At 38.0% G+C, this 26,366-nt stretch overlaps 2 protein-coding genes and 1 long non-coding RNA gene across 3 annotated transcripts; 2 read left to right on the top strand and 1 right to left on the bottom strand.

The window, feature by feature from the left end:
* The first annotated feature begins 408 nt into the window (after nucleotides 1–408).
* LOC129452909 (uncharacterized) lies at nucleotides 409–2,615 on the top strand. The gene is made up of 4 exons (XR_012360212.1): nucleotides 409–527; nucleotides 1,190–1,318; nucleotides 1,627–1,751; nucleotides 1,987–2,615. It is a non-coding gene; the product is annotated as an uncharacterized lncRNA (long non-coding RNA).
* Nucleotides 2,616–4,784: 2,169 nt separating this feature from the next.
* LOC129436862 (uncharacterized) lies at nucleotides 4,785–8,030 on the top strand. The gene is made up of 6 exons (XM_073859587.1): nucleotides 4,785–5,281; nucleotides 5,568–5,839; nucleotides 6,121–6,311; nucleotides 6,651–6,741; nucleotides 6,839–7,038; nucleotides 7,200–8,030. The coding sequence occupies exons 1-6, from the start codon at nucleotides 5,192–5,194 to the stop codon at nucleotides 7,388–7,390; spliced, it is 1,035 nt and encodes a 344-aa protein (XP_073715688.1). The 5' UTR covers nucleotides 4,785–5,191; the 3' UTR covers nucleotides 7,391–8,030.
* On the bottom strand, nucleotides 8,012–12,724 carry LOC141353116 (uncharacterized). Its single transcript, XM_073859586.1, has 6 exons — nucleotides 12,222–12,724; nucleotides 9,818–9,946; nucleotides 9,449–9,642; nucleotides 8,976–9,123; nucleotides 8,691–8,895; nucleotides 8,012–8,465 (listed from the first exon to the last, which is right to left on the bottom strand). The coding sequence occupies exons 1-6, from the start codon at nucleotides 12,435–12,437 to the stop codon at nucleotides 8,164–8,166; spliced, it is 1,194 nt and encodes a 397-aa protein (XP_073715687.1). The 5' UTR covers nucleotides 12,438–12,724; the 3' UTR covers nucleotides 8,012–8,163.
* Nucleotides 12,725–26,366: the final 13,642 nt, after the last annotated feature.

The following is a 26,366-nucleotide window of genomic DNA, read 5'->3' as shown; positions in this document are numbered from 1 at the left end:
GAAAATGCCAGACCTCATTAATCTTCATGACAACATGGCCCTTTTCAATAGCCTTTAACAATTCAAGGCAAACCCCTGTCCCAGAAATCGCTGTCAAGATTGTGGGCTTTTTTTTGAAAACCTAATTTCTGTCATTAAATGCTCAGATGAGGGTTCCAAATGGTATTCTGGACTGCTCATTTATGCTGTCAGGTTAAAAACAAGACGTACATTTATGAAAATAGCACTCAGCGAAATTGAACCCTTTTTGCACCCCATCGCTTTATACATACCCATCCACCAAAAAAAACACCAAATTTCATTTCACCAAAGAGTATAGAAGCCCAAGAGGCGAAGCTCTGTTTTGTTATGGGTAACAGTCAGTAGATGGCGCTGTGGAGCCACGGCCGCCATTAGGGACTGAAAGCACAACTGTGAAGATGTGCAAAGTGGTCGAAACGCAAGCAGTGTTCTGCAATAAATTGCAAAAATTATCAGTCCACCAGAAGCGATTTGGCATTTCATCGGTTTCCAAAGGATGCACAAAGGTAATAACTCATTTAAGTGGAAATATTTTAATGATGTCTTGGTTTAACTTGAATGTTGAACGCATTGTTAACTTTTGTAAATCTGCTTGAATGTTAGGCTAGTGCATCTGTCAAGTTTGCCTTATAAAGTAATGATTGACGGATTTTTTTAGATGGCATTTATTTTCCATAGCATAGACATGTTTTTTTAAGAATAAAATTGCTGTTTTGAGTGTGGTGGATGAAATAGTGGTAGCTGCTAACAATTTTCAGGCTCAACCTGGCGGGAATTTCTTTTAGCAGGGAATGCTAAATGATAGATGCTTGCATGAGTTGATTAAAACCCGCACCAGCTAATGTTGATGAAATAACAGAAATAACAATATACTATGTTGATGGTATGCGACAGGAGAAGTAGTGATTACTTAATTTTGCTTAATGCCTGACCGAAATGAATGGTAAGTTACATTTAACTGAGGCAAAGTGTTTGCACCCAGATAGCAATTGCCATCTTGTGCGTGCCTTAGCTAACGTTACATAAAAATGCATACCAGGTGCAATGCCATTTTATGTTCGCATTATAAATAGATTTAAGTGTAACAGAAGTTTTCTATTTTCTTGTTCAAAATACATCTGACACTTGAAAACATTTATTCATCATGTTTCATATGTATACATTGCAGGTGTGCCAGGTCGGTCCAGAATCTAAGGAATGCATCCCTTCATGGCATACCTTTGGATCAGCTGCATCGGACCTACAGGGTGTGCAGTGCCCATTTCCACAGCAGCCAGTTCAAAAGACCATCTGATGTGTATGTGTAATATAAAACTCTAATACTTCTTGAAAATATGTTTCAATGTGTAGCTCTTCTATCTATAATATCTAGCTCATCTTAAAGTACCTTCTAACATCTCATCTCATTCTAAAACTGCAATTGACTTTACTTCCTTTTCTCCTTTTTCTAAACTCCTACTCCCATCTACTACACTTGACATACCTGTACAGCATTTGGAGGTACATTATCCAAAATGACTGAACCCTCATCCTCTGACAGTGTCCTGATGTAGTTAAAAATAGTTTACTAGGTTGAGGATTACAAATCATGTCATTGTCTTACAGCCATGGTGGGCTGAACTGGGATGCTGTGCCCACAAGAATACAGGCCCCTAACCCACCTCCCCCACTAGATCTGGAGAGGAAGCGTAAACCTCCGAAGACACGCCAGGAGTTGCCACGTAAAAAACGTAAGATGCTCATTTATTTCTATTACACACACACACACACACACACACACACACACACACACACACACACACACACACACACACACACACACATATTCAGGTAGACTGATTCTATTTATGAAAGATGGAAGTTCAGACTTCTCTTATGTTTTACAGCAAATGTATCTGAAATTGTATTTATTAATATTGTTCTGCAGTGAAATTATGTTTAATTTTTTTTGTGTGTGTGTGTCAGGCAAGCAGAGTCAAGTTCCTCCTCCCTCCAAAGACCAGCATACCGGGGAAGCTGTAGCGGGGCCTTCATCACGGGCGCACTACACTGAGGAAGCTGTAGCGGGGCCTTCATCACGGGCGCACTACACTGAGGAAGCTGTAGCGGGGCCTTCATCAATCAGTTATTGTTCATTTTTAGAAATCTATACAAAACTTGAACTGGCTAGTAGCTGACTAATGCTTCCATTCTATGTCAGTGCCTCTTCTCTCACAAAAAGAAAAAAATACAACAAAACTTAAATGCTCACACAATAGATGGTGGTGTCTGATTAATTACTGAGATCTTATGGCTCCATTTTAGTACTGTTTATAGTTCATGTGTGCACTTGCTAGATTGCACATCTTTTTTGTACCTTTCCGCCTGTAATAGGACATTCACAGATTGTTTTTGTTCTTGCCATTGAAACGTTCACTGTGTGCACTTTCAATGAAGATGTTGAAAAAACTTGTTAATATTTTTGTGATCTTCTATGTAAAAGATTAACTCGTAAGAAATGTTCATTTATAATTTTATTTATTTATTTTTCCAAATCATATATGGTGATGTTCAATCATTTCAAAATCAACATTTGAATAAATGTTATTACTGTGTGTCTGCCTATATATTTTTTCATGAATTTCTGTTATTAATATAACAAGTAAAATGCATAATAGAACATAAATATTGATAGATTAAATGTTTGCAGTAATTTTATAATTGTATCTTTGCAAACCGTAAGTGGTAGGGTAATGAAGCCGATTCGGTGGGGGACATACCCTTATGAAAAAGTACTATAGGAATCTTACAGTATTTTGTGACAAAATAGTATATTAATCTTATAGGAATACTATAGTAATTTGGGACATACTATAGAAGTACGACAAGACCACCACAGAAACACCACAGCAGCCCCAAAATACCATAAAGGTATCAGAACATCACAGAAGTATGTTATGTTCTGTAATACCTCTATAATATCCTAGAGCCGCTATAGTATTTCTATAGTAGTCTTATCGTACTTTTATATTAATATTTTGTCCCAAAATACTATTTTCCTAAGGATAATTAGGCCATGCATAACCACGTTGTTTTCGTATTTAGATATTACGACCAGAAAAAAAAAGTTATGCCAAGTTTTTGTTATGTTAAGTTGGTTCAGTGCCATTGACTCTCATTATTTTTCGGCGGTTTCCTTCAGTTTTCAGTCCATAATGGCGGCCGCGCCGTCACGTCATGGGGGCAACTGTTGCTATGGAGCGTTCTATTGAGTTTCGCCTCTTGGGCTTCTATACTCTTTGTTTTCACCATGATTCAGAGCATGGTGCATGTCCACATCATGTGTCTTTTTCACATATTCAAGCCACTTGATCAAAACATTCAAGAAATGTCTTGGGCTGGTGTTTTTATGCATTATTATGGGTCAGAGCTATAGTAACAGAGGCTAGAAAGTGAGATTTGAAAACCCCCATACAGCACGACACCAAAGTCATAAATCTGAATGGGTCTATCTGTGTACATTCAATGAACTCTTTCTTGTACTTAATGCATGCCCCGCGAAGTAAGAAAACATCATTCATACAGTATAATCTAATGTCTTTTCTGAAGTCAAAGACCTTCCCTTCAAGAGTGTCATACCACTGATGAAACTTTATCCTGGCACTGTCAGTCATTATACTGTCAATGTACCACGGTTTGAACGTCTCATCATACGTAAAGGTTAATCTACAACCTTGCATGACAATGTTAAGCTTGAGACCTGTGATTGCAGAAATATATTAGGATTAAGAAATCAAAATCCACTTCATTGTGTGCCACAAATGTGAAGTTAAGTTTTTATATTTGCTGTCTAAACTGGTGAAGTTCTCTACACAGCTTCCACCTTCACATTCGAATTTCTCACCATTACAGGTCATGGCACAGACATAATTAGCAACGTGTAACGCATAATCAAAATAGGTTTCAAAGTCCTAAAATTTGTAGCTGTCATTAACCTCTTTGAAGGGTATAGGATGTATGAAACATTCACTATCACCATCGTGACTTAGGTCAAGTCCACACGGACACGGGTATATTTATAACCGGAGTTTTCCCAAAAAAAAATCCCGTCCACACGTGCTCGGTTTAAATTAAATATTCATCCACACGATAAGGCAAAAGCACGCTATCAAGCGCTGTCAAGAGCATGCCACACCAGCAGGCAGGGATATATCCCAAATCGTGTTCCACAATATAGTGAGATAACTGAGCATCTATCTGTATACATGTTAGAAGCCCTGTTAGCACAGTTATTATTAGCAAGATACGACCGCCATTGCACAGAATCATCAACAAAGCAGTCAGCAGCGCACAATCTTGACGTCAAACACAGTGGATAACGGCGCACACTCTGACGTCGCAAGGCAAAACCCCCGGTTTTACTCTCTACACTATACCACTGTAACCGGGGTTTCTTAAAAAGCTCACCCTGGCCGGGGTTTTCAAATATGCTTGGTTTCAGTGCCCTGATACTGCAGTTTCGTGTGGACGAACGGCTGAACCGCGTGAAAAAACTCACGGTTATAAAAATACCGGTGTCCGTGTGGACTAGGCCTTAAATCCTCACTGCAATGGAAGCAACAATCTGCAGGAAATGTATGTAGCTAATCAGGATTACTTGTGGCTACATGGTACCACCTACCGCATTTTCTGCAGTATCACAGGACAATCTCCCAGATGCTTTAGCAGATGCATTTTCATGGGCATTAAAGCAATATTGTGATTTACAATATCTCAAAAATCAGGGTATCTTCCGTCCATTCCATATCCGTTTTCAAATAAAAAAACGGAAAACGAAAAAAACAAATAGTTTTTTAATATATCATTGTATTGCCTTTGTTTAATATTTACTTAAAGTTATATTTTTCTATTCTGCCAGACATACAATCTACTCTAAATAACAGATTTTAGAATATCAGCCTAAAAATGGAATATTACATTTTGATTTCCTAACTAAGCTATATGACCCGGAAGTTCACGCGCACTGTACGCCTTTCTAATCTCCACACTCCAGTCCAGTTGGTGGCGGTAATACACCATAAGTTGGCTTGTCAACCGCCATTAAACAGTACAAGAAGAAGTTCACACGTGGACGAACGGAAACAGAAATCTGTAACCAAAACTTCACCTCACCAACTTTAAGCAAGTCGTCATGGATACATACACGCTTTTCAAGGGTCCTAAGAGGGTAACTTTAAAAGACGAAGACATGACAACTGATAAAATTGGCCGTATATTTCAGGTAATGATTTGGATGTTTTAATTTAAAATTTAGCAGAGATGGGCAAACTCGCCTTATCCAGGCTAATGTCCTGCAGAGTTTAGCTCCATAATCAAGCACACGTTAGCCAGATAATCTCTGTCTTAATGATTACTGGAATGCTACAGGCAGGAAAGTTATCACGGTTGAATCTAAACCGAAGGACCATGCAGGGCCGAGTTTGGCCCATCTGTGCCAATTATTAGAAAATATTACCAATAAAATTAAACGATATATTCTTATGTACAACTATCAATTTTATTTGAAGGTGTGTAGTTCCAGTGTTTACATAACTGATGATAGCAACGTCGCTATCTTCGCTGGAGAGAGTGGATTTTTTAGTAGTGTCGATCTTGTTACAAGAGGACACTACGAAGTTCACGGAGATTCTGCCGAGGTGCAATCACCGGACTCAAATAGACCCGTTGCTGAATCTGGGTCTGTGCGCTTTGCATTTCAACGACCCAGTGCGGCCGCTGGTTTTGCTTCGCAGGCATTTTTGTCTGCGCCGCGGGCCAGTATGTCAAAACCTTTTCAACGGTGAGTTCAACAAACGTTTACCCATGGGAACAATATTATTATACAAAAGTTTTGGGTGGTATTTTTGATAAAGCCATACGCAAATTGTATTTGTTATCAGTTCACTGTCAGTTCTCTAATAATTGTGAGAGGTTTTATTAATATGTATGGCTGCCTAAATTATTGAAGCCAGAAATATAATGTGACTACAATGCATGTTGGCATTGCTTTCTAATAAGGTCTAGTCTATAGGAAGATAAGGTGGTCTTTGGAAATTTACCTAAACACCTTTTTTTTTCAAGGAATGTTTTTCTTGCTGATCTGGTTGGTGGAAAATGGACACCTCAGAAGACTGTGGCGATCCGTTTTCATGAACATGAGGCATCAGTTCCTGGCATCTTGGCAAAAGTCCAAGATGCCATTGGGTCAGAAGATGGTTTGATTTTGACTGATGGCCAGGGGAATGAGATTGTAGATACAGAGGGAACAAAAGGTAACTGCATAAGATGAGAGACTACAAGCTGTTTCAAAAAAATCTAAGATCATCACATTAATGAAAACACCAGTAAGCTCAGAGAAATGTAATACCAGTTGATTCAAATAAAATAAAGTTTTACACACATAAAAATCACCTGAAATTTTCTAATTCTCAAAAAGTTACAGAAAAATGATCAGGTTGTGATTGCCTTAAGAGGGCAAAAAGCACACTGAAAGCAGCTTGCTTTTTTGCTGTCTGCATTTTAGTAGTGTTGTTTTTCTATTCTATTATAAAATTTTCACTTGTTCAATCTTGACTTAATGAATTCTTTTAAAATACGAATTCTTTCCCCAGGATCAAGTTACTGGAAACAAAACTCTAGAAAGGTTTTTGCTGTGCGTGAACAACAGTTCTTGGAAATGAGATCCAAGAAGATAAGAGTAAGGTAAAATAGCTGATATTTTGAGCATTTAAATTAGTAACACCTAACAGACTTAAATATATGTAAAACATGGTTTGCTTATTGTAAATTGTTTCCTCAGCCAAAGGGATGATGACAGCCAGCTACCAGAGGTCTTAGAAAGAATTGAAGAGGTGGTGTTGGCATCCCAAGAACTGCCAGAAGTTGTACAGGCCATCAAGGGATTATCGGAGCTGACTTTGGCACACAGATGTTTTATTAGTTTCACAGATCAAGAACGTGCAGCTATCAAAAATGCATTTGCTTGCATAATTTGCAAAGGTTTGTTAACGAGATAATTTTGTCCCTTTAAGATTTGTTGATAGCCAGAATAGTATTTTTTTAATTAAACTGTAATACTTTTCTCTCTTTTCTCTGGATTAAGATCCCAGAAATATTATGAAAAGACAAAACAAGTAATTTTCTTTATTTTAAATTTCTAGGGGCCATGAATGATCCGGTTTTTGCCGTTTGTTGTCAGAGTCTCATTGCATGCAAAGTGTGCTTTGACCAGTGGCAGCGAAATGCCAACACCTGTGTAAAATGTAGAGGAGAGAACTCGAGGGAAAACACCTACAGAGTCACAGGAATTGGTGGGGCATTGTCTGCTTTGGGGGATCTTATTAAGGATTGAAAACAGTAAAAAGCTGTATACCAGTTACAAGTGTCAGGTTTTATAATATGGCACAACTGCAGCTGCTCTTTATTTGTTACTGCTGTTAGTTACATGTTAAGAGTAAACATCCTCTTGAATATACAGTTTAAAAAAAAGTTATTACTGTTGAGATGTTGACTTGAAAGTGAGATGCACTAAAGGAAGCACTTTTTTACTTTAATATGAGTAATGATACTCTTTACATTTAAGTTATAAACCAAATATCACTGTTTCAGTGTCAAGTTTTAAACTTTTGATTTGTTGAAAGTAAAATGCAGCACTTGATAGCACTTTATTAAACATGCTTTAATGTGACCATTTATACTTCAAATTACAGCATGTTAAGAGTAAATATCCTCTTGAATATACAGTTTAAAAAAAGTTATTACTGTTGAGATGTTGACTTGAAAGTGAGAGCACTAAAGGAAGCACTTTTTTTGCTTTAATATGAGTAATGATACTCTTTACATTTAAGTTATAAACCAAAATGTCATTGTTTCAATGTCAAGTTTTGAACTTTTGATTTGTTGAAAGTAAAATGCAGCACTGGATAGCACTTTATTAAACATGCTTTAATGTGACCATTTATACTTCAAATTACAGCTTTGTTTTAATACAATTGATAATGTGCAAAATACTTTTGTGTACTTTTCTTACTTTTGTAAAATTATTCTTAACAAAAATTTTCAATAAATGTTAGTATTACAATGAACGTCTTGTCCCTGTTATTCTTAAAGAAACCTTGATTTTCATTAATAATGTCTTGTTACATTTATGAGATGTAATATGGCTTCTTTAAATGGTGTGAAGTCATAATTTGCAGCCTGATCAAAGCACTGTGTAATGTCTGGGTAATGATCAGCAAATTCTTCCTCTGCCTGGGATCTGTCTTCCTCACAAGAAAAGGGATCTGTCCCGAATGTTGATGTTCTTGTCAGGCAGGACCCCACATCTTGCTGATACATGTCTGCAACCACAGAGGCCTGTGGAAGGAGGTCCTCAGAAATCCTTGCTGGACACCCACCTTTAGCCAAGATGTTTGGTATTCCTTTTCCTACAACAGTAGTACCATAATTAATATATAAACAATAAGAAATGTCTAAAAAGGTTCTAAGAAAACCCAAATCTAGCATTAAACGGCTGTGATCTTGATCATAGAGAGGACAAAATCTACATGTAGCTTGACAATGGTGCACTTATAAACAATGTATTGATTTGTAAATAATTTTGTGTGTTTACATTATTACAATCAAAAAGGAAAATACATGTTTAGAAATACCTGCAATCCTATGTGCATTCCATGATAGCACAGTTCGTTCAAGCCCAATTGAGGAAACCTGACAAGTGAGATTGGATACACAAAATTTAGTTGTGTTGTCCTCCATGTTGATCACCTCTTGGTCTTGAAGTTGCAGCAGGGCTTCTTTCAGGGGATAGTTGACTCTGTTATTTATTTCTGGCCATATTCGCTCAACTTTGAGGTTCTGTGGATAAGGTATCATATTATTTATTTTATTGTGTAAAGAAATTAGTAAGGTTTTTTAATGTGGCAGGAAAAACTTGCCCTTGAGGATTTTGTCTGTACATATGGTTGCCTGTTTATATTGTATCTGTGTCTGGACAGCAGCTCTTGGATATACAGGCACATATAGAACTCTTTTCCATGGTCAACCCGGATTTGATCCCACATGCCGTTTTTTATCACGGCTTCTCTGAAAGGATATCCAGGCTTCAAAAACTGACAGTGTGGTTTAAATGTTCAAAACATGCTGAATTAGTCCATGTTACAGTGATTCTCAATTCTAATTAGACCAATTGACCTGGTGTCACATTTAACACCTATTTCGAATTGTTTATAAGACCCAAACTATTGTGATACTGTGTTTTAATGGGTAGGGGGTAGCGTAGAAATATATTGTCAGGGAGTCAAAAATGTTTACATTCTGTGAAATCTGAAAAGTTCAGTCATGATCACAATTGAGAAGCACTGATTTAAGAGTGACACACAGAATAAATGTTAATGGGGCATGAATTAACCTGTAAACTTTCTGATAGATTGTTAAGTTGTTTTTAACAGGCATGGTGTTGTAAGCCACAATTTGGCTGCTGAAGCCATCTATTGCCAGAACATGCGTCACTCCAAACATCACCAGCTTCTCATTTTGGTCCAAGTGTAGTTTATGTCCCATGTATTCTGCATGGTAGGGGACTGGATTCAGGTTGCGTACACCCTAATAGTTTACAAAACAACATGTTATAACAGCACTGCCACTGCATTTCAGACTCACTAAATAATAATGAATATAATAATAAAAATACAATTTAATGAATAAACTTTAACTTAAAACAATTAGACAACTGTATTAATAACTCAGTTTAAGGACTTAAAGACAGTGTAAATCCAACCTTATGCCGCAATTCATGATATGGTGGATGAACCAGTCGTAGTGCTTTACCGACCCGAACTTCACCTGCACGTATGCCTTTTGATGACAGATAACCTGTCATAAATGTGCGCCCAAATGTTGGCCCCACCTGTTGAACAAAGCAGAAAATGTTTTTGATATATAAATTATAACTCTGTGTGTGTGTGTGTGTGTGTGTGTGTGTGTGTGTGTGTCTGTGTGTGTGTGTGTGTGTGTGTGTGTGTGTGTGTCTGTCTGTGTGTGTGTGTGTCTGTGTGTGTCTGTCTGTGTGTGTCTGTCTGTGTGTGTCTGTCTGTGTGTGTCTGTCTGTGTGTGTCTGTCTGTGTGTGTCTGTCTGTGTGTGTCTGTCTGTGTGTGTCTGTCTGTGTCTGTGTGTGTCTGTGTGTGTGTGTGTCTGTGTGTGTGTCTGTGTGTGTGTGTGTGTGTGTGTGTGTGTGTGTGTCTGTGTGTGTGTGTGTGTGTGTCTGTGTGTGTGTGTCTGTGTGTGTGTGTGTCTGTGTGTGTGTGTGTCTGTGTGTCTGTTTCTGTGCGTGTGTGTGTGTCTGTGTGTGTGTGTGTGTGTGTGTGTCTGTGTGTGTGTGTGTGTCTGTCTGTGTGTGTGTCTTTTTGTGTGTGTGTCTGTGTGTGTGTGTGTGTGTGTGTCTGTGTGTGTGTGTGTGTGTGTGTGTCTGTGTCTGTGTGTGTGTGTCTGTGTGTGTGTGTGTGTGTGTGTCTGTGTGTGTGTGTGTCTGTGTGTGTGTGTGTCTGTGTGTGTGTGTGTCTGTGTGTGTGTGTGTCTGTGTGTGTGTGTGTCTGTGTGTGTGTGTGTGTGTGTGTGTGTGTGTGTGTGTGTGTGTGTGTGTGTGTGTGTGTGTGTGTCTGTGTGTGTGTGTGTCTGTGTGTGTCTGTCTGTGTGTGTGTGTGTCTGTGTGTGTCTGTGTGTGTGTGTGTCTGTCTGTGTGTGTCTGTCTGTGTGTGTGTGTGTCTGTGTGTGTCTGTGTGTGTGTGTGTCTGTGTGTGTGTGTGTGTCTGTGTGTGTCTGCGTGTGTGTGTTTCTGTCTGTGTGTGTCTCTGTGTGTGTGTGTGTGTGTGTGTGTGTGTGTGTGTGTGTGTTTTTGTGTGTCTGTCTGTGTGTCTCTCTCTCTGTGTGTGTGTGTGTGTGTGTGTCTGTTTGTGTGTGTGTGTGTGTGTGTCTGTGTGTGTGTGTGTGTGTGTGTGTGTGTGTGTGTCTGTGTGTGTGTCTTTGTGTCTGTGTGTGTGTGTGTGTGTGTGTCTGTGTGTGTGTGTGTGTCTGTGTGTGTGTGTGTCTGTTTGTCTGTGTGTGTGTGTGTGTCTGTGTGTGTGTGTGTGTGTGTGTCTGTGTGTGTGTCTGTGTGTGTGTGTGTGTCTGTGTGTGTGTGTCTGTGTGTGTCCTGGTATTCCCAATGTTAAGGGGGCTAAATGTTCCCACAACTATACTATCATCAGTAAATGTTTACCTTGTGGGGATCCTGCAACATGCACAATAAATGCAAATGCGAAAGAAGACACAATCAATATCAGTAATCACAAATATATTTGCTTTTGCAGACAATATTTTGAGCTGCATTCATAATAAATGTCCCCAACAAACATGTAGGGCTGTCACAATTGAAATTTGTCTGACAGTAAATTGTCTAATAAACTGTGATGATTATGATGGTTAATTGCCTGTTTTAGGACTTTGACGATTAATTGTCTGTTTTATTGCTTTGACATTTATTTCTCAAAGATTTTTTGTTTGTTCATGAAATAATTTTCACATATTGTTGTGATTATTTAAATTAAATATTTTGCAAGGTTTACCTGGCAGTAAATATTAATACATATAACACATATTTACAAGTAATTATTTAATGAATATATCTTTCAAAAACTGAAAATTCTTCATGAGAAATAATAATAACGTGTTTGAAAAATAACTGAAAATAAAAATGCAATCAAAATAAACTAACTATAGCAGAACAGGCCTTAAATAGTAGCCAGTCCTACTAAGTTCAGTTTACTGGACCTATGTAGTGGCTGCAAAAAAAAAAAATCAGTTCCTTACAGATCCTTAACTAAGAATAGCTTCCTTTACTTCCCTAAATTTGGAATTGCTGTTTTGGAAATGTATATTTTACCTGACAATTCATACTGCTTATCAAAGTTTTGCAGCATTTATTTAAATGCTGTTTTTTTTCCACTGAGTGCTTTCCAATGCATCACGACACTGTGAGCACTAGGAGCGCTATCTGATACTGTCTCGTTTAGGAGCTCCAGCTCCCCCTTGTGTTTTTTAAAGAGATTTGCCGTCATTGCTTGATCTGAAATCGATTATTTAATCATTGTGACAGACAGCCCTACAAACATGTATAATAAACTTCTAAAATAGTCCATAAACTTACCTCATTTATAGCGCTGGCCACTGCCAGCTCTAGATGACTATCATCAACGTGGCTGCGTCTTTTCACGTTGTGTTCTCTGCAGAATCTGCGAACACTTCTTGCAGAGCATTTTTGCACGCCCATTTGGGATAGGTGCGCAGAAATATTTTCATTTGTCATATCATGATCATTAATCATGTGGATAATCACATCCGCGTGCCCTGCTAAAGATGCCATTGTAATAATTTTGCCACGTCTTTGCTCCCCCTGCCGTTGACCTTTGCAAATGCTAATGAAAAAGTATAGCTCTGTGGTTGAAAATGTAGTTTTTTAACATTTTGTTTATTTCGTTTTTCAAAATTTAGTTTTAAGAAGTAATATTGAGAAACAAAATATAGAAAAATGTATTATTTCCTTCTTTTTAAATCGGTCATCTTTTTTTTTTCATTTTATGACGGATATGATAAATTGAAAAACGATTTGTTTTTTCGTTTTCCGTTTTTTTATTTGAAAACGAATATGGAATGGACGGAAGATACCCTGATTCTCAAACAGTCTGGACAGTGTCTTTTTAGCCTGTTTGTAGCACTGGCTGTCATTACATACAGAACATGTATATTTACATTTGTGGCCCTGTCTGTTTGTATACCCTGTGTAACAGTAGTCACAGACATATGGTGATCCGATAAATATCTTGGATGATGACACATTTTATTATGTAATAATGACCAAGTACAAAAATGCAGACTTTGTATAGGGGTCATCATGGGTTTTATGTTTCTCGAATTTCCCCTTACTTGACCAAAACACCACAATCTTCACATCCAACACCCGCTCCAACCTTGCAATGTGATTAAACCCTACACTGTCTGAGGGGTTAGACCTGCAGCAGTCTAAACCCGCACCGCCCATCTGTCTGGAAAATGAAACCATTTCTGACAAAATATTTTGGACAAATATAGTGTACACAGCCAAATCTTTGGATAATTTCTTAAATTCAGATTTCGGTGGATCTCTATACCATTAAAATATGGTCTCGGGACAATGGTGTACTCACCTACTGTACCTCCATCATGCACGAGTGTGTCTACATCACTCTGACTTAAACCCATACAGGTATCTGGAGAATTAGAATCATCGGCTGAATTTACGTTACCATAACTTGTTTGTAACAAATGCGTTTCAAAATTTTGCTCATGTATCCAATTCATTTCGTTTATCCTTTCACGGATTTGACTTAATGAGGGTTCTATCATTACAGGTACAGCACATAAAACATGTAGAACATTTTGGTTATGGATCTGGTTCATTTTGTTTGTCATTTCTCGGTATTGGGCACGTAAGTGTTCTATCATCTCAGTCTCAGGCACATGTCTACCCCTCACAGAATGCATCTCTTGACAGCAATGTAAATCATCAACTAAATGCACACTTTACCAGCCATGTATTTAGACCTCCCCACTGATTATACAGATTCTCCACTGATTACACACAGAATAGAATCACATTTAAAATGGCACACATTTAAAATGGCACACATTTAAAGCTGCCGTCGGCAACTCTGGAGGATTGAGCAGTTTCCAAATGTTTACAATTTCATGTCCCTCCCCCACTACCTCCGAGCAACCTCCCTCAGAGCTCGTTCTCGTTAGCGCGTGTGCAAAAGTATTATTGTGAACGCATACTTAGCAAGAATACTTAGATTACTTACATAACACTTCGAAATACAATCAATGGTTGATAAAGCACAATTACCTGTTGAGAAGAAATGTGGCAAGCTCTGCATCCAGCTTGAAATCTCGTAGATTCCTTTCAAATGCTGGTCCGATATTGATCCTAGTTTTAATACAGTCACAGTCGCTTTCTATCTTTGTTTCCTTCTTTTCATTTCCTAGCTCTAGTTGTTAACCGAGAAATCGGAAGTTTGTTACTGAAAGTTCTCTCCGCCATCACGCTGTTCAAACCAAAACAACTATGAATTCAGGCGGATACACGGTATATTGTAACGCGCGCGAGGGGGATGGGGATCTGTGACGCGTGCAGGTACTGTGATTGACAGGCAGATTTTACACAGCCCTGCGCTGATTGGACCAAATGAACCGGGAGCGGTAGATTTTTGCAAAACAAATAACAGGCTCCAGGTGGAGCTAGAAGCGCAGGGCTTTTTCTTAAACAGTCTAATTTATGTTGTTCTATCGGAGCATAGTGTTGGTTTCAGTGAATATGATCAAAAAATATGATAAAATAAGTTGCCGACCGCAGCTTTAAAATGGCACACATTTAAAATGGCACACATTTAAAATGGCACACATTTAAAATGGCACACATTTAAAATGGCACACATTTAAAACGGCGTTAGCCTCAACAAAAATAGTAAAAACTAAAAAAAAAGTGTTTTAAAATAATTTAAATCACTTAGATCACCACTAGCCACAACAACAAATAAAAAACGGGAATCCATAAAACACAGCCAAAACACATTTAAAATTATGAAAATCACACTTAAATTAAAGAGACACAAGGCAGCATTTTTATGTTAATAAATCATCTTCGTAAGTCTGTATATGGTTAAATGACTCATTACATGACGAATGAAGACTCTCTCGCCCGCCCCTACCGTCTGTAGGAAGAATACCCCACTTGCAAGTTCGCTGTATCCGACCCGGTGTCCTTCCGTCTTGTAAAGTCTCAGATATAGAAAGCATTTACTCCCAGACACTAGGGGGAGCTAGTAGAGAAATAATACTCAGACTTGCCTTGTGTCCCTTTAAATGTTAGCCAAAAAAAAATATAGCCAAACAAAAACACTTAAAATTAACGCTAGCCACAACAAAATTATCAATCCAAAATCATGGTTAAAATCATAAAAATAATGCTTAATTTAACATAACCCACAAAAAAATTATATATAAATAAAATAAAAATCCACACTTAAAATAGCTTTAGACACAACAAAAATAGCAGGATAATTTAAATTTAAACCAACCAAAATTAACAAAAATAAAATGAAAAATGTTTAAAAATAAAACATATTTAAAACACATTTAAAGCAGCATCACAAAATAGCAGAACAGTTTAACAAACAACACATTTAAATTATAAACCAGCATTTAAGATTTTAAAGAAGAATTACCGTACTTCCTTGCATGTCGAGATCTTCTCGCACGCTTTTGTCAATGTTCTCCAATCGGTCAAGCACCATTTTGTTCACTGCAGTTTTTCTTCAGACATCATTTGGAATGCATCAAATATCAGTCTGATCACTGTCCCTTGGTCTGTAGACCTTGAAATTAATGCTTTAATACCTGCAGTATGTCTTTTCCTTGTTCAGTCAACCCCAACAACAATTCATTGTTGAAATGATTCTGATTTGCAGGTGGAGATTGTTCAAAAATCATTGAAGGTTCGTCCTCAACAATGGCTCCAACCGCTTGTGACAGATTCACTTTATTAAACGGGCTGTCCACATTAACCACTGCAGATGTTTGTGGCTCCATAGGTGACATTGGACTGGTAGCCTACTATTGCCTCGTCCCCGTCGCTGTTGGCTTCTGAGGCCCTTTGCCAACGCAGCTAGTTAATGCTATTCACATTTCCTGTAAAATTCCATTACAGTAAAATTAGTACACAACAGCATAGCAATATTTCCACATAACAAATTAAATATTTAGCTACATATTCAAACTAACCAACCATTTTAATAAAACCTGTGGAAGTATGTTGAGGCGGCACTGCTAGTGCATTGGCCTTGCATTTCCTTTTATCATGGATAGTAGAATGGGCCTGCTTTCATTTCCGATTACGACTAAGTCTTGAAGGTTCTGTAGAGGTAGCACTAATGTAGAGGTTCTGTAGCATTCACTAATTTGGAATAAAATGTGTAAAATAAAATCAATAGTGTATATATATTCAGGAAAATTACTTTGAGGATACACTTAAAAACACTTACAAAGCTGGTCGATCTGGTTGAAATGCTTGCTAGTTGGCAGAGTTTTAAAAATTCCTGCATTGTATACATACATTTAAAATCCTGTTAATTGTTAAAGATAAACAAAATAAAACTATTTTACAAATGAAGATAACTTGATAAATCACAATATAAAACAAAACTTACCAGTAAGTCATGAGGCCATTGTTTGGAAAAAAAGACTGCAATCGCAAGGACATGTCTTCGCAATGCAGTTGCAATAGTGTATCTGGGCCAAAATGAGGTACAGACCTTTTAAACTAAGGAGGCGGGTTTACCAGACTCAGTGGGCTGTACCCTACGTATTTGCATGGAACAAGCCCTCCCTTTATTTTATTTGGTAAATTTGTAAAACTTTGACAAATAAGAAATAACATTATCAACTAAAACTACACGTTAATATATTAAATAACAAATACTTATACAATTATAATGTAAAGTTTTTGTAAAAAAAAATCAGTGGAAAAAAGGAACTTAACTTTTTTTAAACAATCATGTAGGATGTAATTACTCGTCACTGTTAAAAAAAAAGTATAATTTTACTTAAAAAGCATACATTTACTATTATAACAATGTAAACAATAAACAGTATAAATCAAATGGCAGAATGGTTCCCCATGCATTTCTATAGTGAAAAGTATATAGGCCTAAATTTATTTTATGTAAACCATCTAAAATAAAAAGTAAATGTAAGCTTAGCACTACTTATTCTTTTGTAAGTAAATTACATTAAAACCACAAATCAAATGATCTTTTCTCCAAAGAAAAAGTGAGAGATTAGGGGAGGTTGATTTACACATTAAACAGTGGCTTTTGCTACAGGAAGATGTGTTTTATATGAACATTTTACAGTTGAGTAGTTCTTACTTTAACAGATTTCCTAAACTTTGATCTATTGATCTTTACTGACTAGGAAGGAAGTAATATTAACTTATACATATTAAATATTATCTAACAGGTATAATCATCTAAATTTAAATAAATAAACATTTGAAATATATCAGTCTGTGTGTAATGAATGAATATAATATACAAGTTTCACTTTTTGGAAATGGAATTATTGAAATAAATCAACTTTTTGATGATATTCTAATTATATGACCACCACCTGTATATTAATCTTAAAGGAACAGTATTCTTTTTTGATATTTAAGCTATTTAATCTGTTGGATAATCTGTTTTTCTACTCTCTGTCTGATCTGACAGTCATTGTTTGTTTTATTGTATTTTAACACAACTGAATGCTATTTTCACATATTATCTGTTCTGTTGTCAGACATATAGGGGCGGTTTCCCAGACAGGGATTAGACTAGTCCTAGGCTAAGATAAATATAAGAGCTGTCCAAACTAAAAACATCTTGCACTGACATCTTATAATACATCAGTGCCCTTAGTTTGGCCTCAAAATGCACACAAGTAATGTTTTAGTAAAGCATGTTTGTTTAAACTAATTATATTTCCTAATTAAACTAAGGTCTAGGTCCTGGCTTGAGCTAATTTCTGTCCAGGAAACCACCCCAAAGACTATTAAAATGGTGACTAAACATGACCCAATAACCTTGTGTTTAATCCAACCAGCTGTTACTTTAACTACTAAGTTACCAAAACCTTGATTTATAAACGCCACATCGCAGACAATTCGGCGCAAATTAAAAAATTGCCATTACACATAGTTACTACAGAAGGCATGCGCGGGCATAGAAGAGAGAGAGCTCGCGCACAAGCACATAGAGAACCAGTGTGTGTGGAAAAACACTGCTAACCTTTCATGATAAACACGAATCAGTCGTCTTCCCTGTCAGTAACATCTGACGTTTACGTGAAAATGCAAGTACACAGAGGAATCCGCATGGAAAACACAGCCAACTTTAAATTCTTTCACTCAGTGTCATTTATAAGAGGCGCTGTCTAGGGGCTTCAACACAGAGAGAGAGTGCGCGCCCCCAAGAGAGGCACCACCGAGCGCTCACAACAATAAATGAAGCCGTTTTAAATGAAAATAAAAATGTAAATGTTACGGCGATTGTTGATTTTGTGGCGTACACAAACAAATCAATGTATGGGAAACACTGCCAGGAGCAGAAGCCCCTATTATGCGAGATGACGGGCACATGCCCCCTCGGTTTTTGAGCCAAATGTATTTTGCATGCAACCTCAAAATCAAAGACGTGTTCATTAATCTGTTTCCTTGTCTTTTAATCTGTTTAATATACAAAATATTATTAATTCTGTGCTGCATTGTTGTAACTGAGATTTTTGCCATTTTGATAGTGTTTTGATCGTGTTACATTACTTTATTCTGGCGGCGCTGCAGTCAACGCAGTCGCAGACGTCCTCAGCGTCACAAGCTCTTTGCTGTTGCATTTTGCTATCTGAGGAATTAAAACCTGTAAGAAACGCTCACAACATTTTAAACCCCAGTACGGTAATGTGCAGTTAACCTCCTCTGTGTAGAAAATGTATTGTTTAAAGTGTGACCGTCTCAAAGTTATATTAGTAGAGATTTCTAGACTCATCTTGGTACACGCCAAGGTTCGCCAGAGTTCATGGGGGCGTAATCACACATGCTCACATATGATGTAAAATTAAATGCAAAAATCCGTTCCTCTAATAATTTTATCTATACATATATTTTTTAAATCATTATTGAACATTAAACTCAATCACGTGGCTATAGCTTATGTAATTTTTGTTGTTTAATTATTAAACACAATTAAACAAGTCATTAAACAAATGTAAATAAACAAAACATGTTGTTTCAGATGTAAATATGATGCCAATATGTAATTATTCGGATTGAATAGTATTTGATATGAAAGTTAGTCAACACTTTTATTTTGGAGGTTTTTGCATGAAGGCAGGGGTGCTAAAATTGTTAGAAATGTAAGTGCCATGGAAAGACTGAAAGCTCTATAATATTTTGTTTGATGTCTGTGTATGCACAAATTTCTGTGAGCTGTGCACACTGTGCCCCCTTAAAAAAAATTTATGCATGACGCCCCTGAGTAAGAGAACAAGAATTTTAAAGAGTAGCAATACAGCCATAGAGTAAATGGAGAGACTGGATTTTTTTTTACAAACTATGGTCTTTGACCCAAATTTACATTTACGTGGCAGGTGAATTTGACCATTAATCTTAAAGCATAGCCACTTTCTGTATTATATGGAGCTTATTTTATATAGCTTACACACATATAGTATACACACACACACACACACACACACACATGTACACGTGTGTGTTTGTGTGTGTGTGTGTGTGTGTGTGTGTTGGTTTTGGTGGATTACAAGGTCTTTCCACCAGTTTACATACCAACACTATAAGGACATTTGGGATTATATGGACAAAGGACATGTCCTTGTAATTCAAACATCGTAGATTCATCTGGCTGAAGCTAAAGAACAAACTACTTCAAACTACTGCTTTTTTTAATGTCCTTTTAAGTAGGTAAACCAGTTTTATAGTGTTTTTTAGTGTATCCCACTACTGCCACCTATTGGCAGGATTTGCCACTGCTGATTTATACACAATTCCACACACATGGGCGTGGGTCGGAAACCGCGGGCTTTTGTTTAATTGGTTAATCATGCTCAGGCGCAGTAGAGAGATTTGGCTGGAGTTTGAGCAGCAGCAGAATGGCGGCCATGTGATGCAGCTCCCAATTAGGTAAGTAAATAATTACAAGTTTAATGTATTGATTCATAGAAATTAGTCATATTTATGTTTATTTCTGCACTCTAGTTCGGTTGGCAGCAGTTAAAAGATACATGCAGTCAAGTATGAGACATTGTGTTCAACTAAAATGCATGTACGTTAATGAAAAGTTAGGATTATTAAACGGCATATGTATTAACAACTACGACTTCGATTGACTGCGATTAGTCCGCACTTATGAACGCCATATAACCTATTTTGTTAATGAACTACGGCTCTGTTTAAGTTAGTAAAGTCCGGTCCATCTGAATGCAGTTAATGGCGATTTTCTACTTATAACGAAGCGGCTTTACTGACGAGATGCGCATGATAATTGTGTGCATTTAATCGTGCGGCCCTATCAAAAAATACGATGCATTTTTTAAAAACCAAACAAAAGTAATCGAATGTGATACATGTGATGATAATGACTGGGTTTTAAAGTATCCCAGCAGGTATATGACCGACCTTCAACGTTAAAATAAGGTCAGTTGTTTGTTCAACGTTGAAACAACGGTGAATGGTAAACGGTTGCAAAAGGTTAATAAAAGAAATGTTTCATGACATTGTAATTTGTGAATTATTCAGTAAAAGCTGTAAAAACTCATTTTATGAAACTGATGAAAATACTGAAGAAAAAATTAATAAAAGTAATTGGTAGAATTAAAAATAATAAACACATGCAAATAAATGTTGTTTTATTATTATTATTATTATTATTATTATTATATTTTTATCACAATATCTAAAATATAACCTTCCAAATATACATTTTAAAAATATCATTAATAATAAAATAACATCAGTGATGGGAATAACGGCGTCATAAGTAATCAGCGTTAGTAACTGCGTTATTTTTTCAGTAACGAGTAATTAAATAAATTACTGTTTCCCCCGTTATAACGCCGTTATCGTTACTGACTTTAAAATGCTGCACTGTAGTGATTTTCACCCGCGTGTGCTCGCTCTCTCAGCCAAACACTGTTTTTCTCGTGTGTGTGTGTGTTGGGAGAAACATAACTGATGATGATTGGTGTGTGTGTGCTAGAGAGGGTGGGACAACCACACAGCTGATGATGATTGGCTTAATTTCCATCGTTAGCCAACCAGAGGCAGAGTTCACACACAGGCACACCCACTCGCACAGTCCGAGCGCGAGCAGTGTAAAAAAGTCTGAGCAACGTTCACTTTCACTTTGTCGCTAGATTTAGCAACTTTCTATCACTTTAGCGACTTTATTTGGAAAAAGTGACTAGGACAAATCTAGCTATCTTTTCTGGCGTGGTTGAAGACTTTTGTAGACTGACATGAAAACACGCGCCGTTTTCTCTTCTCAACGAGCAGCGGTGACAGGGCGATGGCAAGTACAACAAGCTCAAAGATAGCGGTCGCAAACACGAAGTATAAAGCACTACTTTTCCATTGTTGAGGTGAAAGGCAAGAATGTTTGTGTAATGTGCATGTCTGTGGCAAGTAATTCTGATCTAATAAAGCACCTCACATCGTCACATACCGCCACAAAATTTGTGGTTTCTCTATAGCAGGGGTTCTCAAAGTCCGGACTCCGGTCCGGATCCGGACCCGGAGTGAATTTGATCCGGACCCGCATCCACTTCAAGTGCATTAATTTCTGTGATTGATTAATGTGTGCATTTGCTACTTTAAAAACGCATATTAAACTTAAACCATTCGTTTAGTTTTTTTTTAATTTCATTTTAGATTTAATTAGATTATTCCTTGTCCGAAAATAAAACGAGTTTTTTTTTATTCACGTGTGACGCTGTAGCCATGGCACCCAGTAAAAGCCGACGTAACCGACGTTTGACGTAATCAGAGCGCCACCGCTGCTTTACCGTGGTGTAAATGTACGGATAGTTAGGTTGAGGATGCTTTCAAAAAAAAGAAAAGTTGACGAAGAAATCGTGTTTTTAAAGACGACTGGACAGAGAAGTATGCTTTTATTTTACCCCAGTCCAGCGCGAAGCCGTTTTGTTTAATTTGCAGCGAGACAGTTGGAGTTGTGAAGACTGGAAATGTCAAACGCCACTATGAAACGAAACACAGATATTTTGAACAGCAGTATCCACAGAATACAGAGGTGAGGACAATAAAATTACGACAGCTAAAGTCTTCATATGAATCGAGGCGGGAGCGCAGCACAGCGGTAGGAAGGAGCTCGCAGTGGGCGCAGCCCGCCTCGGTGTGGGCAGGACCCAGACAGATGACGCACTCTTTGTGGAGATCCTCCACAGGCAAAGGGGCTCGGCATGAGCCACAGTGCCGAAGTGACATTAACCCCCTGGGGTCCAAAAACGCGGCGCCGTGTTTTGACATCTTTTTTCCTTATCATGGCAGAATCAACTTAAAATACTCCATCATTAATAATCATACACTTACGTGTTTGACATAATTTGAAACGGTAATGGGTCTTCTTTAATATGTGTTCATTCACAATAACAACAGATCTTTGTGTTTTTGTCAAATAAAGAAAATAAACAGGGTGTGCTTCCAGACATTTCTGTCTCCGCCAGCTGTCTAACAAAACACGTTACAAAAATCAATTGAAACTCCACGAATACTCGTCACACAAACATGATACACAAATCCAAAGAAAGCCTGAAATGTCTACTTTTAAACAAGCTTAATATAATCGAAAACAAAATATTTCCTGTTTATACAATCTGCATTGAAGTAAAGAGAGTACCGTTTTTCCTGGCTGACTTCATTATCTTTAATTCTGACACGCCCACAGGCGGGTACCGCTGTTGATATTGTAATGAAGACACGAGCTGTTCAAACCATAACAAGCAAAGCGTAAAGTTTTATCAGATTTAAAGACTTTACCGCATGTTTGGATTATAAACTTTACACACACGTGAGGAATATCTTCATTTATGTCTGGACATTGAGGAAGAGAAGCGTTTATCTTTAACATTACCTAAGAAGAAGAACAATGGAAGATGCAATGGAGGAGGATATATTCCTGAAGAAACTGTAAGTCATTTATCTTCATTTATATTTGCTATTATGGCTTGTGCAGTTCAGCCTACATACAGTAAGCAACCTCAGCAGACTGCACGCTTCGGATTGAAAAACTTTCGCATTGTTTACAAACGGACGTGTGATCGTCACGTAATGGCAGATTTCACTGTTGCATGCTGTACAGTGTTAAACACAATTATTCACTTATATCCTTCATGGCAACTTTCAGTAAGCCTACACTGCTGTATCTTTTAAGTGTGTGCTGTAATATGATTCCATGTTTACATAATTATTTACAAACAAGTCCGCGTGACCTCCCGTAATGGCGGATATCTGTTACATGCTGTACAGTGTTAAACACAGTTATTTATTTTCGTATCCTTCATGGCAACTTTGAGTAATGCTGCACTGCGGGATTTGCTGTAAAATGATTCCATATTGTTTACATGCAAGGCAATTCCATACATTGCGCTTTACACGCGACACCGTTTTTATGAGCGCCGCGGACGGAGACGCGAGCTCGCGTCATATGCGATGTGTTTTTAAAATTCATACACGCTTACAGAAACGCGTTTTAAACAGAACTGTTTAGGAACAGTACATACATCAATTTGTACCTGTTGCAATGCTTTGCTGGTTAAATTGATTCTTCTCAGCAGTTCATCCCACAGTACTGTCACAACTGCAGTTTCACGCATCCTGTCATCAATTTGGTCCCACTTTGCAGGATCAGGTGGGTATCTTGTTAATAACCTTTCTGGGTCTAGAGGCTCCTGCTGCTGCAAAATGATGTTGAGCTGACTTCTGGCTGGCTGCTGTTCTTCCATGATCAGCTTGTCCTTCTGTGACGGCGTAATGTTGACAGCGCGGGCGCTGCCGCATCTTCCACCGCATCTTCCACCGCGTCTTCGGACTGTGTCTCCGGGCCTGGCTCGTACTCTGCTGACTGGAGCAGGTTCACAGCTGCCGGACGCTGCCCGACAGAAACTTCTATAAAGCCCCCCGCTGTCTCTTCTTTTGTTCCTCTTCATTTTTTTCGTTTTACGCTTTGCCGCACCCGAAAGCATCTTCTTGAATGTTAGCCTAGTCAAACACACCTGCCTGCTAGCTTTGTTGTCCCGCTCTGACCTCTGACCGCCGCTGATGTGACGTCCCCAGCTGGCGCCTCTATACAGTCATGGGCTGGCGTTAATGTGACGTAATGTAACTTAACAGTCTATGGTTAAGATAAACATCATCACTATTTTTAGTTAATTAATAAATATTGAAATAAATTGTAGATGGGAGATTTGTACATTTTTTCCCCCTCTGTCTGGGCCCCATCCTGCCAATCGGGCCCTAGGCACGTGCCTAGTTTGCCTTTGCATTAATCCGGCTCTGGTAATATAGCCAAAATTACTTCATATATCAGCTTTTTAATTTAAATATAGGCCTATGGTGAGTTTGTCAGATGATGTCACATACCAGTGGCTTAACTATTCTTATAAACGGCACTCTCTTGTGCCCCAGTCAAACACATCCTCCTAGAGCATGTTTACATTGTAAATTACCAGATTTAAAAATATATATTTTGATATATATCAAGCTTTAAGTCAATGGCAATCTTTAGATCAGGGGTATCAAACTCAAATTTAATTCCTGGCCACATCATCATCAGGGCTCGCAAAATCGCTAGCCCGACGTCCCAGGGCTATGATACCCTGCTTGTCGGGCTATCTTAGTGAGGAAAATATATTTTTATGCTTTTGCATTCTCTGACAGAGTTGGTAATTTATGTTTAATGCCAGTTATAATTTTATGTAATTCGGGCACCGGGTATTGAAATTGCATCTGAATTCACGCTCGCTCGCTTTTATGCGCAAAACACATACAGCCGGAGAAAAAAATGAAGTGAGCCCGGAGAAGTTAAACTAGTCATGATTACAACAATGCTCGATGCCAAACACGCACATGGGCTTTTTACTAATTTGCAGTGGATCTGATAGGGTCTGATACAGAAAAAAATGCAAATACAGTTAGGATACTGAAAGCAAAGACCCTCTTCAGGGAAGCCTGCAAGCTTAGCATAGCAATGCTGCTACACACAGGAAAGCAGACCAGAAGCCGGTTTAAAGGAACACGCCCACATTTTGGGAATTTAGCTTATTCACTGTATGCCCCAGAGTTAGATAAGTCCATACATACCTTTCTCATCTCCGTGCGTGCTGTAACTCTGTCTGATGCAGCCCCCGCTAGCTTAGCTTAGCACAAAGTCTGGAAGTGAATGGCTCCAGCTAGCATACTGGTCTGCCTAGGGGTGGTTAGACGCTAACTGACCTTTCTCAAACAGGGTCCAAGAACATGTAAACTTGCTCAGAGACAAATTGGTGAAATATCATCCAATCTTGTGTCTCTCAGTGGACAACTGCCAAGATAATTTGCCCGACAGCCACGGTCTCTTGCCTTTCTGGACAGATGGAAAGCACCTGAATTTTGGCCGTTTTTACTGTACACTGGACCTGTTGTTCTTCGTTCAGTGTTGCCTGAGAACTTCTATCATCACTTTCTTACACTTACTGTTGCCATGTCCATACTGTTGGACTCTAACGATGAAACAAGGAATGCATATACTGCTTATACTCAAGAACTACTGATGCATTTTTATAAAACATCTACTAAGCTCTACAGCCCCATATTTGCTTCTTACAATATCCATTCTCTTGTCCACCTGGCAGATGATGTTAGAAATTTTGGAACTTCTTTAAATGAGATCTGTGCTTTTCAGTTTGAAAACCATCTGCAAAAACTGAAGAAAGGTGTCAGGAATGCAAAAAGACCCATTTCACAAATTTCCAAAAGAATTGCAGAAATGGATAATGCCAATGTTCGCATTGCACCAGCATCCCACCAGACATTTGTGTCCACCAAAAAAAAAGGGGTCCTGCTTTCTTTATGGAGATGGCTTTGCCTTTGTAAATGAAAAGAGAACAGATAAAATGTGTGTGTGTGATGTATACCACATAGACTGCTTAGACAGTTTCTTCAACAATCCTTGTGACTCTAAACTTATAAACATTGCACTTCTAAGAGATGCAAGAAGACATGGAAAACGAAAGCTCATTGAACAGAAAGACCTGAGGAAGAAAGCTGTCTGTCTTCCATATGAAAATGGATTTGTTCTGATACCAATGGTTCATGGCAGTGAAAGGCAATAAGGAGCTGTCCAAGGACTGTAGGCATAAATGGTGTTAAAGAAATGGTAATTTATTAATTTTTTCATAGAAGTATTCAAGGGATTTGTTACTATTGGTGTGCGTCATATGGTGGTCCTTATTTTTCAACTTTTAAAAGTTGCTCTCACCCCACTAGGCATGGGATGATAACCGGTTTCAAGGTTTACCGCGGTATGAAAACGTCACGGTTTCAAAACCGCTAAAATCTTCCGTTATACCGTCCTCGCGGTTTGCGTACATTTTTACACGTCATAGACGGAAAGTGCACGAAACCCTCAGGTTGTATGTGCAGCAAATAGCGTATGAGCAT

Source organism: Misgurnus anguillicaudatus, chromosome 21 (assembly GCF_027580225.2).
Source record: "Misgurnus anguillicaudatus chromosome 21, ASM2758022v2, whole genome shotgun sequence".
NCBI lineage: Eukaryota > Metazoa > Chordata > Actinopteri > Cypriniformes > Cobitidae > Misgurnus > Misgurnus anguillicaudatus.
The sequence above is the reverse complement of the archived record's forward strand: the minus strand, read 5'-3'. Positions and strand labels throughout refer to the sequence as shown.

Excerpts from the sequence above, each read along its gene's own strand:
- LOC129436862 (XM_073859587.1), top strand. The coding sequence starts at position 5,192 with ATGGATACATACACGCTTTTCAAGGGTCCTAAGAGGGTAACTTTAAAA. Across the intron at positions 5,282-5,567 it reads AAATTGGCCGTATATTTCAG|GTGTGTAGTTCCAGTGTTTA; the intron begins GTAATGATTTGG and ends TTTTATTTGAAG. Across the intron at positions 6,742-6,838 it reads TCCAAGAAGATAAGAGTAAG|CCAAAGGGATGATGACAGCC; the intron begins GTAAAATAGCTG and ends TTGTTTCCTCAG.
- LOC141353116 (XM_073859586.1), bottom strand. The coding sequence starts at position 12,437 with ATGGCATCTTTAGCAGGGCACGCGGATGTGATTATCCACATGATTAAT. Across the intron at positions 9,643-9,817 it reads ATCATGAATTGCGGCATAAG|GGTGTACGCAACCTGAATCC; the intron begins GTTGGATTTACA and ends GTAAACTATTAG. Across the intron at positions 8,466-8,690 it reads GAATGCACATAGGATTGCAG|GAAAAGGAATACCAAACATC; the intron begins GTATTTCTAAAC and ends CTACTGTTGTAG.